Source organism: Cyanistes caeruleus, chromosome 1 (genome assembly GCF_971803275.1).
Source record: "Cyanistes caeruleus chromosome 1, bCyaCae1.hap1.1, whole genome shotgun sequence".
NCBI lineage: Eukaryota > Metazoa > Chordata > Aves > Passeriformes > Paridae > Cyanistes > Cyanistes caeruleus.
The window spans coordinates 149,021,705-149,034,322 of NC_141701.1; the positions used below are offsets into that span (position 1 = coordinate 149,021,705).

General features: G+C 46.0%; 1 protein-coding gene across 3 annotated transcripts in view; it reads right to left on the reverse strand.

The window, feature by feature from the left end:
- Positions 1-9,204: 9,204 nt before the first annotated feature.
- Positions 9,205-12,618, reverse strand: part of CRHR2 (corticotropin releasing hormone receptor 2) — a 135,923-nt gene continuing 132,509 nt past the window's right edge. For all 3 annotated transcript variants that reach the window (XM_086866698.1, XM_086866720.1, XM_086866709.1), the window contains one exon: positions 9,205-10,980. In XM_086866698.1, coding sequence (XP_086722824.1) covers positions 10,840-10,980 — 141 coding nt within the window. In that variant the 3' untranslated portion in view covers positions 9,205-10,839. The remainder of the gene's footprint in view (positions 10,981-12,618) is intronic.

Sequence of the window (12,618 nt, forward strand, 5' to 3'; positions counted from 1 at the left end):
TCTCAAAGGATAAAACCTATTAATACCAGAAGTTATTTTGTTATTACATTCCTGACATTGTTCATTTTTGCATGGTGTATTTTGTTTGTATTTTTTTTAATCTTGAAAATCATTCTTGGTTCCAAAGTCTGGATTAATATTCATTAAAAGTGATAAAAGTTTCGACGACTTAACATCAAAATGAAATTTCTTTTTTCAACAAGTTCATGAACAGTTTGCAAAATGTTTTCTTCCCCTTTTTCCCTCCCTTTGAGATGATCCTGGTGCAGCTCATTTCTGCTGTGATGACAGACTTCCAGTGAACTCTTGTCAGAGCTGCTGTAGCAGAGAACCTCACATGGGGAGGGAAAGGATTTTAGGTTTTGCTTTCTCCCTACTGAAGTGGCTGGGAGTGGAATCCACCCTTTGTGGCAGCAGGAATGATTCTGATGTGCAATTTCCATCTTTTCAGGGATTTTGGGATACTCCCTCAGGGGGAGTTTTGCTTGTCTTGGTTCTGTGTCAGGAAGGATATTCCAAAGGCTCCTCAGGCTCTTGTTTCTCATGTTTATTAATATATAACCAAAAGGCTTGGTGGGGCTTCCCCAGACTTTCTGCTCAAGTTCAACCCAACATCACCTGGCTCAAATTGGCTTGAATGGTGCAAAATGGCCCCAAAATATGCAGCTCTTTTATCTTTATACTCATTTTCACCCAATTAACAATAGACATGTAAATTATTTTTCTGAGTGACCTAATGACCCAGCACCTGTGTGCTGCACTGTGACATTCTCTATCCAATCACTCACTATTACCCAAAAACCTCATGAAGAAGAAGATGAAGAAGAAAGAAGGACAAGAGACAACACCCTAAAGCCTCTATCTTGTCTTCTGTTCTCTAGTTTAAACTCTAAACTTTAACTTTTTCACCCAGTGACTTAAGAAAACTCTCTAATTTACACACTCACACTTTTAGCTTTTCTATTTAACAGTTGTTTTCATGGTGTTATATGAAATTCAGAGTTTTCTTGTATGTCAGAGCCAGGTATCAGAGACAAGGGCACACTCTCTGTGCCTCTGACTCCAACAGATTCTGCCATCAGCCTGGAACGATTGGGGTTTGGGCTGGTTCAGCCACAAAGAGGTGCCTGAGAGGGGGAAGGTCTGAATAAAAGCTGGTTGAGAAGATTCACAGTTTTTATCTCAAAGTGTCCACGTTTCTGATCTCTCCCATGTGCTGAGAACAAGGACTGGAGAAAAATGTCTGAGATCTCATCCAGGGGTTAACTGTGGCAAAGGAGAATTTTCCATAATAAGGGTACAGTTTTCTGGAAAAGCAAACATTGCTGGGAGCTTGTTAAATCCCTGCCATGAACTTCCTGCAATAGCTTAGATCTCCACAATTCTCACCCAGGCTGTTCCCAGCCTCGGGGTTACGGAAGAGCTTTTTGGCTGCTAAAAAATCAACCACTGCTACCTGCACACCTCCTCTGCCAGGAACAGCACAAAGAAAACAAGTGTGGAAAATGTTATTTCAATTAATGCCTCTTTCATCACCATCACAGAATCATGGGATGGTTTGGGCTGGGATCATCCTCAAAAATCATCCTGCCATGGGCAGGGACACCTTCCACTACCCCAGGTTGCTCCAATCCCTGTCCAACCTGGCCATGAACTTCTCTGGGTAGATTGTTAGAGTCTGGAAAACGTGTTGATGGATTGATTTTACAGAGATATTTAATCATATATTCCTGATCAGTAGAGAAAGGAAAAAAATAAAATCTGGAAAAAGCTGTAGTACTGGGATGTGAGGATCCTGGATTTTTTCCATCTCAGACTTGGGCATTTGCTGAAAGCCCCTGACTGTTTCTGTGAAATTAGACAAGTATGAAATGGGCACGAGTCAGTTAAACTCACTGATTTCTTCAAAATGCTACAAATAAACTGTGCATCTGTGAAAAGGGCAGAAGGGAGGTTTGTAACTTTCCTGTGTCTGACTCTAAAATGCCACTGCTTGTGCATTTACTAATTCATGTCAAACCTTGAATAATTCCCTTTTAATTTTATGCTGAACACTAATGTGAGCAGCTAATTTTTCTTTACTTACAGTGAATTTTTGCTGGAAAAATATGAGCCCATAATGACTCTTGATCCAAGCTGTGTATAAATTAGCTAATAAACCACAACAGAAGACTGGAGATAAATCATGTTTGGCATCATGAGAAATCCTGCTTTGTTTACCTTCTTCTTTATGAAGGAGGTAATTAAATTCACTGAAAACTGCAAGATTTCTTCAGCAATATGTGGAAAAATGGTGAAAATTCTCTGGTGAGCCAGGGGATCTCATATGTAAAAGGTATTATTAAAGGGTATTAAAAAAGGGTATTAAAACCACTCCCAAATTCTCTGCCATGGGCAGGCACACGTTTGACTTAGGATGCTCTAAGCCCCATCCAACCTGGTCTTGGGCACTTCCAGGGACCCAGGGGCAGCCACAGCTGCTCTGGGCACCCTGTGCCAGGGCTTGCCCACCCTCACAGGGAGGAATTTCTTCCCAATATCCAATCTAACCCTGCCCTTTGCCAGTTTGAAGCCATTTCCTCACCTTCTGTCACTCCAAGCCCTTGTCAAAAGTCCCTCTCTGGGATTCTTGCAGTCCCTTTAGGTGCTGAAAGGCTGCAGCGAGGTCTCTCCAGAGACTTCTCTTCTCCAGGCTGAACAGTTCTCCCAACCTTTCCTCACAGGAGAGGTTTTCAAAGAGTTCAAGCTGTGCTGGGGCCCCTGGCTGGGCAGGCAGGAGCCATCCCCCACCCACACATGGCTCACAGGGCTGAGGGGATGGGAGCACTGGCTGCTCCTGTCTCTGTCTGCACAGCAGGGATTGCTTCCAGCCTGCCTACCAGCCACGTGCCTGCTCCAGGGGTTATGGCACATCCCAGTCCCAAAGCTGAGTCAGGAAAGCCTCAGAATTGCTTTGGATGGACTTTTCTTCCTCCAGCTCTCCAGCCAAGACCAGCAGTTCTGCTGTGAAAAACTGCGCTGTGATTTGGGAATGTTTTCCTTGGCACTTGGTGTGCATTACAATTATTTTATTGCTTTTGTTCTCTCTTTTTTTCCTTTTTTTTTTTTTTTTTTTTACCCTTCTCAGTTTAATCCCACCAGAGAACAGAGGATGTAGAAAACACCCATGGGGATACTTCACACTGGTTGTCCTTCTCAGTGAGGTGAATCCTGATGGAGAGGTGGCAGCTTCACCTGCCCTTGGAGAGGGGCAGGAATTGAGGTGTTGGGGCCTTCTCCTGCAGCAGATTTGAGATTTCTCCTTAGCTTGAGACAGAGGTGGGCCAGGAATCCTGTGGAGCTGTCATAAAGCAAGAAGATATTTGGGAAACCCCCACCTTTTGAAAACCTGTTTTGAATCCCACACAGCAAATGCTCCCTGTGTGGCAACAGCCACAAATTTGGCATGATCTCTGCAGGGTGTGAGGTGAGTCTTCCACGTGATTCTGGATGTTAATCTGGTCCTGGCAAACAAAATATCCTCGTTTCAGCAGTGACACAGATGGGATATATGTGCCTACTCCAGTGGTGCCAATAAAACTGTCTGTGAACAGTGAAATATCTGAGCTGAGACAGTTTGATTGTTCAGGTTGTTGATTCATTTATGAACGACTGATGAATAACACCACCCCAAAAGATGTGTAAGTGACGTGGAAAAGCATGTGATCCTCACTTGCTGAACTAGGGAGCAGGAGGTCTGATGGGTTTGGTTTTTAATTGACTCTGCCTGCCCAGCATTTCTGCTCCGTGCTGCAGATGGGACTGCTGCAATCATTTCGCAAGGAGCCCGTCCCACGTGAACCACAAACATCTCGTGGCTGGGAGCTGCTGTCACTGCAGAACCTGTGGGGAGAGCTGATTTATGGCAGGAGGCACACGATGAGCTGTGGGGCTGCACAGGCTCGAGGCTTTCCCCCCAATCCCCAGGAGCACAGCGAGTTGGAGAGGCTGCAGATTGGAGCTGTTTGGTTTTACATCTCTGCCTTTATGAGTTCAGCAGGAGAGGGAACTGCATGGTTCCTAAAGATTTATGATGTTGGCAGCTTTGTGAAAATGTTTTTATGCAACTTATTCTCTTTTTTTTTTTTTGCTTTGCAAGCAACTTCCCAATGCTTGTCAGTGCTGAGCAAAGCGAATATGTGCACAAATTGAAAGCCTGTGCACACCAAAAAGGGGAAAACCACCAGGCTGGAAAAAGCTGGAAAACCATGAGCTGCTGTTAACAAGGTGAAGGTGAGCCTGGAGCACAGCACAAATGAGGAGGAATATTGCTGGGTGCAGATTTTTCTCAGTGAGTATGTAAAACATGCAAAATGAGTAATTTTATTGAAAGGAGAAAATGCCCATCAGCAAAGCTAAAACAAAACCTTCAAGCAAACTTAGTGGATGCTCGTGTTGAGCTACTTTGTGCAGTAAATGCACCTTCATGCACAGGATGTAGCTCAGGACCAGTGAAAACATCACTCTCCTACTCCAAACCCAGGACTGAATGTTTTCCTTCCAGTGGAAGGTGTCCCTGCCCATGGCAGGGGTTGGAATGAGATGATCTGTAAGGTCCCTTCCAAGCCACACCATTCTGTGTTTCGATGGAGCTGTGATATTTCCAGAAGATCTGTCAGAAATATGTTAAAGAAGCTCATGCACACTGAAAACCACACAAGCACATGTGAGGGTATTCATAAAGTGAGTTGAGTCTGTCACATTTCCAACAGAAATGCAGGGGTGCACCAGTTTCAGATGTGGGTTCAGCTGTGCAAACCTGTCACTTTGTTATGGGGTTTTATGCATTTTGGTGTTGCACATTGCAAAAAGAGCCCACACTGTGTGAGCTGCTCTGTGGACAGGCACTGAGGGAAGTGTGCACCCCAAAGGGGTAATTCCATGATTCTGTGATTTGTGTTTGGGTTCTTTTCTCCAAAATCATACAATGCTTTCATTAAAGAGAAGGATTCTTTAATCCTTAGCCTTGATGACCTTTCTGATGACCTGAGCACAGGTACCTGCTCAGGGCTCTGACCAACCTGACCTGGCTGAAGATGTCCCTGCTCAGTGCAGGGACCAGATCACCTTTAAATGTCCCTTCCAACCCAAATTAGCTGTGATTTACAGACCTGAGGCCAATCCCTGCCTGGCTGCTGGACAAGGAGGCTTGCAGGGAGACACAAACCTCAGATCTCCCCCACAAGCAGCTGGGCTGTCCCTTGTGAGCTGCACCTCTTTGCTGCACACAGAGTCAGCTTTTCTGTCCTGCTAGGAAGCAGCAATTCCCATTTCCCAGGCTGAGGGGATCCCTGCTGTGCCAGGATCCCTGGGCTGTCAGGGCTGCTGATCCATCAGCCTCTGGCTGAACTGCTGGGCTGGAAGTCAGCAACCAGCAAAGGTCACAACGAGTCAACCACCACATCCTGGGCAGGCCAGCTGAGGGATGTGCAGGATTCCTCCTGTGGAAGTGCACTTTCAGGCTGGCTGTGGCTGGCTGGGATTGGAATAATCCAGGTTAACCAGTGTTCCCTGCTCATCCTGCTTGGGGCAGCTCATTAGCACCGTGCCAGTAATGAACACAACCCTGCTGGACCCTGAGGACACCTCCCTGCAGGGTGCTGCTCCCTGTGACCTTGCCAGCAGCGTTGCAATTTGTCATCTTCCCACCTCAGCAGGCTGAATCACTCGTTTGACACGTGCCAATCAGCAGAGTGCAATTAATTGGTTCAGCCACTGCCAGGAGCCCTTGCAGCCCTCGAGTGCAGAGGGGAGATGTGTCAGGAGGGTCATTTCCCAGCCTTTGGACAGTGCTGAGCACACACAGCCCTCCTGGCTGCCTCCTTGCCATCTGGGAAACTCATTAAAGCTTGAGGAGTTCTTCTCTAAAGCTTTGGCCCATCAGAGCACAAGGTCACTATAGCACTGCTCTGAGGTAATTACACCAACCAGAGGGATTTGCTTTCTCCTGCACTAATTAGCAAGTGGAGAAACTTAAGAAACCAATGTAGAACCCAACAGAATTATCCAGGTGATCCAGGTTTTTCAACTATGTATTTTACCATTAGTAAATTTATAGGTATTATGTCTTTTCCAGAAGTTCCTCTTCTTCCACCTCTGTGGAAGACATACATGAGAGAAGGAATAAAGTGAACTAATCTATGAAAATTTGAAGTATTTATCTGAAACCTTCACACTCATGAACCCACAATATCCTTTCCATGTAGGGATACTCAGTACTCAGAGGACTGTAACCCCAAAACTGCTTTTTGGACTAAGAGAAGAGCTTTGTGGTGGCTGTCTGCAGGAGAAGGTACCAATGAAACAATGAGTCTGACAGAGACCAGGGTGGTCAGGGCAGGGCTCTGTCCCTTCACAACTCCTCTCTGCCCAGCCTCCTGCTCCACACTGTCCTGAGTGACTCCATCTCAGCATTCAGAACACATTTTCCACCCCGGACCCATTTTCTTGAGCACACAAGCCTGTCTCAGTGCAGAGCACATCCCCAGGGTTGTGCTGCTCTGCTGGAAGCTGCAGCTGGGTATTCCACACCCCTTGTTCAGGCCCCAGTCCCCTGTCCTGTACACTCACAGTGATGGTACCCAAACCTCAACTCCTGCCTCCCAGGACCTGCAGCACGGCTGTCTCCCCTGCAAGCTGGAACTGGGGATTTACTGCAAAGGAGGAGAGGGAAAAAACATTTAAATAGTGTCAGAGGGAAGCAATTAGCCCAGATCAAAGTCAGCTTACACTTGCTGCCCCATGCCAGTTGGCACAGGCGTGGTCTGCAGTGCTCAGCACTGCATTTTCCTGGAAGAGCTTTGGAGAGTCCTGTTTCAAGCACTTGAGTGCTCCTAGTTGTTCATTTCCATAATGACTCACTGAACACAAGCAGCTTTGTTTTCCTCCTACACAATAAGCTATAAATCCAGAGTAATTTGATCCATTTTCTTCAAAGGCATAAGAGGCCATGGGCACACGTGTGCATAAACACACACAGACACACACACACGTGCACAGCTGCTGTCAGTCCAACAGATCCACCACCATCCTCCTGGCACTGCTGAGCTGAGACTGTTCCTGCTGATCCAGAAGCTGCTTCTGAGTCATCCCAGACTTGTGCCATAAATGATTATTTTGTTGAAAGGGACACAGGGCATTTGATGCTTTAAAAGGCATCACAAAGTAAAGAGGAGAGTTTTCCCTAAAGAGATGTGACTTTATTCATCTTTGCCTTCCTGCCAGGAGACAGCAAAGGAAGATGCTTCTTTTGAAGAGAGGAGACATAAGCGTATTTCCAAAACCCCTCAGGTGCACATGAAAAAAAGGCAGCAGCCAAACTTTGATCATGTTCATTCCTCCCTTGTCTTAGAGACTGACAATATCAGTACAAGGATGATGGGATAATCCAGGTTTAAGGAGGACAGGACCTCCTCAGGAGGTCTCCAGCCCAAACCCCCAACTCAGAGCAGGCTCAGATTGTTGCTCGGGGTTTTATCCATTTGGGTCTTGAAAAATCTCTAAAGATTTGCCCACCCTCACTGGGAAACTTCTCCCACTGCTTAACTATCTTTATGAGGAAAAACTTTCTCCTTGTATCTTATCTGGCCCTTTTTTGTTACAGCTTGGGGATTGTCCTCCTGCCTCAAACCGCTGTGAAAGGCCTGGGTCTATCAGCAACCTCGAGGTACTGGCAGGCTGTGGTTAGCTCCATCTAAAATCCTTTCTGTATTCTGAAATAGGTCCTCTTGCATCTCTGCTCATGGAGAGTGCTCCAGACCTGAGTGTCTCAGTGTCCCTGTGGCTGATCTTGCTTTAGTTTATTAATATTTTCTGTATGGGGTCACCAAACTGGGCACAGCATCTGGCTGTGGTCTAAGGAGTGCAAAGTAGAAGGGAGTAATCATTTCCCTCAAAATGTCCCTTTTTCCTTTGCTGCCAGGTCACACACCTGGTTTGGGTTGATTTCAGCTTCCATGAGCTCCCTGGGTGCTTTTCCACACTGTTGCTCCTCAGCCAAGTCCTCACCTTCAGGAGAGGGCCCAGGTGGCCAAAGAACTCCCCTTTTCTGCCCAAGACATCTGGGGAACGTCTCAGTAGCTCTGCTCACAGGTGTCCTAGATTATCATCAAACCATTAATTCGCTGTTAAAAGGCAAGATGAACATCACCCAGTGCAAATTCAGAAATGTTTGTTTTTCTTGACATGAGGGTGTGTGGCTCACCTCCAGCGTTGTTGTCAAGGGCTACCCAGGGAAAATGGAAGTTCTTGCTTATCTGTTTTGCTCCCAGGTGTTTTTTTCCTGGGCTGATTTCCAAAGCGCTGAACTCAAATCCATTTCTGAGCAGCCCCATGCCTCAGGATGGCATCAGCAGCTACTTTGGCTGGTGTTCCCAGGAAAGGTGAACATTCTGTCATCCCAGCTTGGATGTGCCAAATGCTGTTGGTGACAGATGTCAGCTCTCCACCTGTGGGACCAGACAGTGCAGCAGAGACAGGAACAGCACCATTTCTGTCAGGAAATTGAACTGTGAACTTCTTCCAAAGTCATGTGGGTGAGAGCTTGCAGGGTCAAAAAGATTACTTTTATTTTCTTCAAGCTGCACAATTTCCTTGGATAGGTACCAAATGCAGAGGGAGATCTGACTTACTGAAACACAGACCAAATTTAACTGTCTTCACCTGTTTCTTGGTCTTAAATGTTCAGTGAATATTACTGTAAGTGAAACTAGGGACATTACAGCAATAGCCCAAAACACTGGCACTGATACATTCCAGTGGTTCACTGGGGTAAACTCTAAGCTCTAAAGAACCCCAGAGTTAACCATTAGTTCCCTGCTTCAGCTGCCTGGTTTCTTCTCTGCTCAGACCTGCTCCATGCCTGGATGTCTGCTACTCTCCTGGCAGCACCAATAATCTGCAATTTCTGACAGAATCCACTGCACTACAAATCCCTTTTTCATCCCAGCATGGCCCAGAGCCAGAGCAAACACAGAAATATTCACTGTACATATTTCTAACCTGTAGATGTATCCCTCCCTTCAGACACAAGATGCCAGGGGCTGTGCATTGCTGCTGTGATGAATAAAAGCACTGACCTGGTCCTCTCTCATCAGGCACTCCAATCTCCTCCCTCCCTCTGTTATCTCTTTGAGGCACATGCATCCAAATGAGTTAGGAGAGGGAAAAGTTACAAAATGTTGTTTATTTAAATTTGCTGTTCATTGCCAGCAAGCTCAAAATTGAATGTGACAGAGCTGTAAGGACAGCTGTTAGGACAGATGTTCCTCCCCCCAATAAGCAGGGCATTTATAACAGTGTTTTCCAAGAGATTTTTTCCAAGAGTTTCCAGCCACTGAAAACAAGAGCAACATAAATCTGGAGGTTTAACTCAAGCTCGTGCTGAAAAGTCCTATAAAACATCTGAAGAAAATTCAGAATAAGCTTGATAAAAGTGGAAATAGTAAATTACTCCAGCTCTGTTGAGATGCAGGTGAGGGAGAACATAGTACACAATATTTTTCTTACTGCTGTGGCAAAGCCCAGAGGACAGAGAGTGGAGGGACAGGGATCCAGTGTAAGACCACGAGCTGAGAAGGGAGGCAATTCTTCTTGCATTTCAATGCCCCCTTGTTAGGATTTTATCACGAGGTTGTTCTTCTTCTTGGCTCATTATCAAACAGGATTTCCTTCCCTGATCTTGGCTACAAAACCACTCTCAAGACAGGTGTCCTCTTCCTTTCCAGAGTAAAGAAAATGATGCCTGGTTTTATTGAAACCAACCCAGAGTAGTGTTTATTATTGAAAATATACAGTATTTTTGAACACCACATAAAAAGCCTGGTAGATACAACTGCTCTAGTTCAAAATGCTCAATAGATACCTTTGTGCAGCACGCAGCATTATCCTCGGAACACAAACATCCTCTTCTCACCATCATTATCTTTACAGTGCTTCCCTTCTGTGTTTTTTAAACCCAGAAAAGTTGTCCTTCCCCACCCCAATCCTCAGAGCTGAAAAAACCCCACTTTCCAAAGGCTTTCCACTTACACTGTGCTGGAAGCGTGGGGCTAAGAGGAATGAGAGTATTTTGTAGAGCTACTTAGAGCTACTCCTGTCCTTTGAAAATCGGTGTAAGAGCAGGGCTTGATGCTTGGCCAGGCACAGTGCCCTGTGTGGAACACTCCAGCGATGTCCTGACAATTCCCAGTCAGTCCAAGAGAGAAATGGGGAAGGCAGATAAATTCAGGCTTTTCACACCACCTTTCAGATGCTCTTTTTCTTGCTGCCACAAGTTCTCAAATGACAGTTTTGCAGAGAAGAAACTTTTTACAAAGAAAACAAGAAAGGGATGGGCTATTATACACCAAACTTTTGAAAACATTTGGAATCAATGTACAGGGGGAGATGGGCAGTGTGTTAAAAACAGTCTTTGTTCACCGCAATACGAAAGGGGGAATAAAAACAAAAAAAAAAAAAATTAAAAAAAATGAAAGGAAGGAGAAAAAAATTGATTATTCCTGCCAGTGTGCTGTTTTAGACTGTGCATTGTGAATTTCCACAGGATGCAGTCAGGGTTGAACCTGTTCCTTCTTTGAATCTGTTTTATCACCACCAACTCCAAGAGGCTTTTTCCTGGTTTCCTCAAAGCAGCATCGCAGACGTGGGAGATGAGAGCCCGCCGAAACGGGACGGGCCCCTCACTGAAAAGAGCCCAGTGAGGACAAAGGAGGAGAGTTTGCAGAAAGGGGCTTTGGGCTGGGAGTGAAGACAGGAGAACTCTGAAGGCCACGGGGTGGTTGGTGGGCGGTGTCGGGGTGGTCACACGGCCGCCGTCTGCTTGATGCTGTGGAAGCTGATGCGCGTGGGGGACGTGGGGATGGACATGGCTCGTGCCACACGCACCCGCAGCGAGTGGTGGTCCTGCCAGCGGTGCCACCTCTTCCTGGCAGCAGAACGGACCTGGGGGGAAACACAGGGGAGAACGTGAAGGGAGAATTTCAGGTGTCCTCTAAGAAGGGACAAGCTGGAAAGTGCTGAGACAATATTGTCAAGGCACTGAAGCACACAGGTGATGCCTTGGGCCTCTAAAGGGGGGCAATGATGCCTTAAGTTTTAGCTTTCATATTTTCCAGATTCTGTACTGCATTGGTATATAGCTCAGAACTTCATGTAAAGTGTGAGCAAGTTCTCCTCACAGCTGAGTCAGACACAACAATCCTTTTGCAGCCCCAGAACCAAGGACACCGCAGCAGCTTCAGGCCCAAAAAGTACAAACAGCTGCAAAGTGAGGAGAACAAATCTGGGAGGATGGGACTGCATCACCTGCAGCTGGAATTGGACAATTATCCCAAATATGGGAACACACCAAACTTACAGAAGTGTGAAAACTTGAGACCAGGTGTCCATCTTGGGTGGAGCCACAGCTGGGCTCTTGTACTGCCCAAGGTGCATCCTTTAAAGGCCTTTTAATAAATTCCCACTTTAGTCCTTTAACCCTTTCTAGCCTGTTCCAGGGAGCCTCTCAAGGCATCACAGGGGCTGATTCAGATGCCTGAACCTGAGCCCCTAATTCATTGATATTCTCTTAAGTACTTGGTTTGGGGAAAACCATGGCTTTTACACACCTCATGTCTCATATCTGGTACCTTAAATACCCCAGAGCATTTGCAACTGAATCGAGCCCTCAGGATGGGTGGACCTGATGGTGCATCCAAGGTCTGTCCAAGACCTGATGGGATTCTTAGAGAGCCCCATCCCAGCACAGGGGTTCTAAGCAAGCACTGGTTCTGCAGCACAGGCACACCTGACCCAGCGCCTGGGAGCACCTCATGCAGGCACTGGAAGTTGCTCCACACCAGCAGAAGGTCATCCTCAAGCAGGTGCTGACCAATAGGTCACATGAACCTTGCATTTCAGTGCAATTTTTATTTTTTGCATGGAGCATAGAGAGAGCCCAGGAACTTTGGCTCAAATGTATACATACATAAACAAGAGAAAAACAGCAGAAAGGAACCCTGAACCTCAACCACAGTGGGAGGGAAGGCTTGGAATAATCCTAAAATAGACCAAATTCCTGCCAAATCCCTGGCAGAGAAGACTCAAAGTCAGAACCTGGCAGGAAGCATTTGGACCAATTTCTGGATATTCTTGTTGGTATCTGCTTACGGTAGAGAGGAGAGCAATTCAGACCCCTAACCTAGGGAGATAAAGAAATCTACAAAATTAGGTGAGAGGAATCTGGGCCCAGCTTCCTGGAAAGTCCAAAGCCTGATGTATTCATGACACTTGGAAAGGCTGCTGATGTTCTGCTGCCAACCTGAAACCTGGTGAACTTTGAAAGAAGCATTGTTACATAAAACTTCTATATCAAGCCAGGGCCTCCTTTACCAAAACTGTGTTTTTTTACCAAGAGGGGTTATAAATAATGTAACATAGACATTGCACCTCAGCTACTGACCTGCAGGTCTCCCTCTGACCAAGAGGGAACCAGTCACTGTGGTCAAAGGGGATGATTCATCTCCTTCTAAAGCAGGTGTCCAAAATAAGCCAGATATTTGTGGTCTGATGAAAAATAACTATTTCCTTTAAGTGGTTATG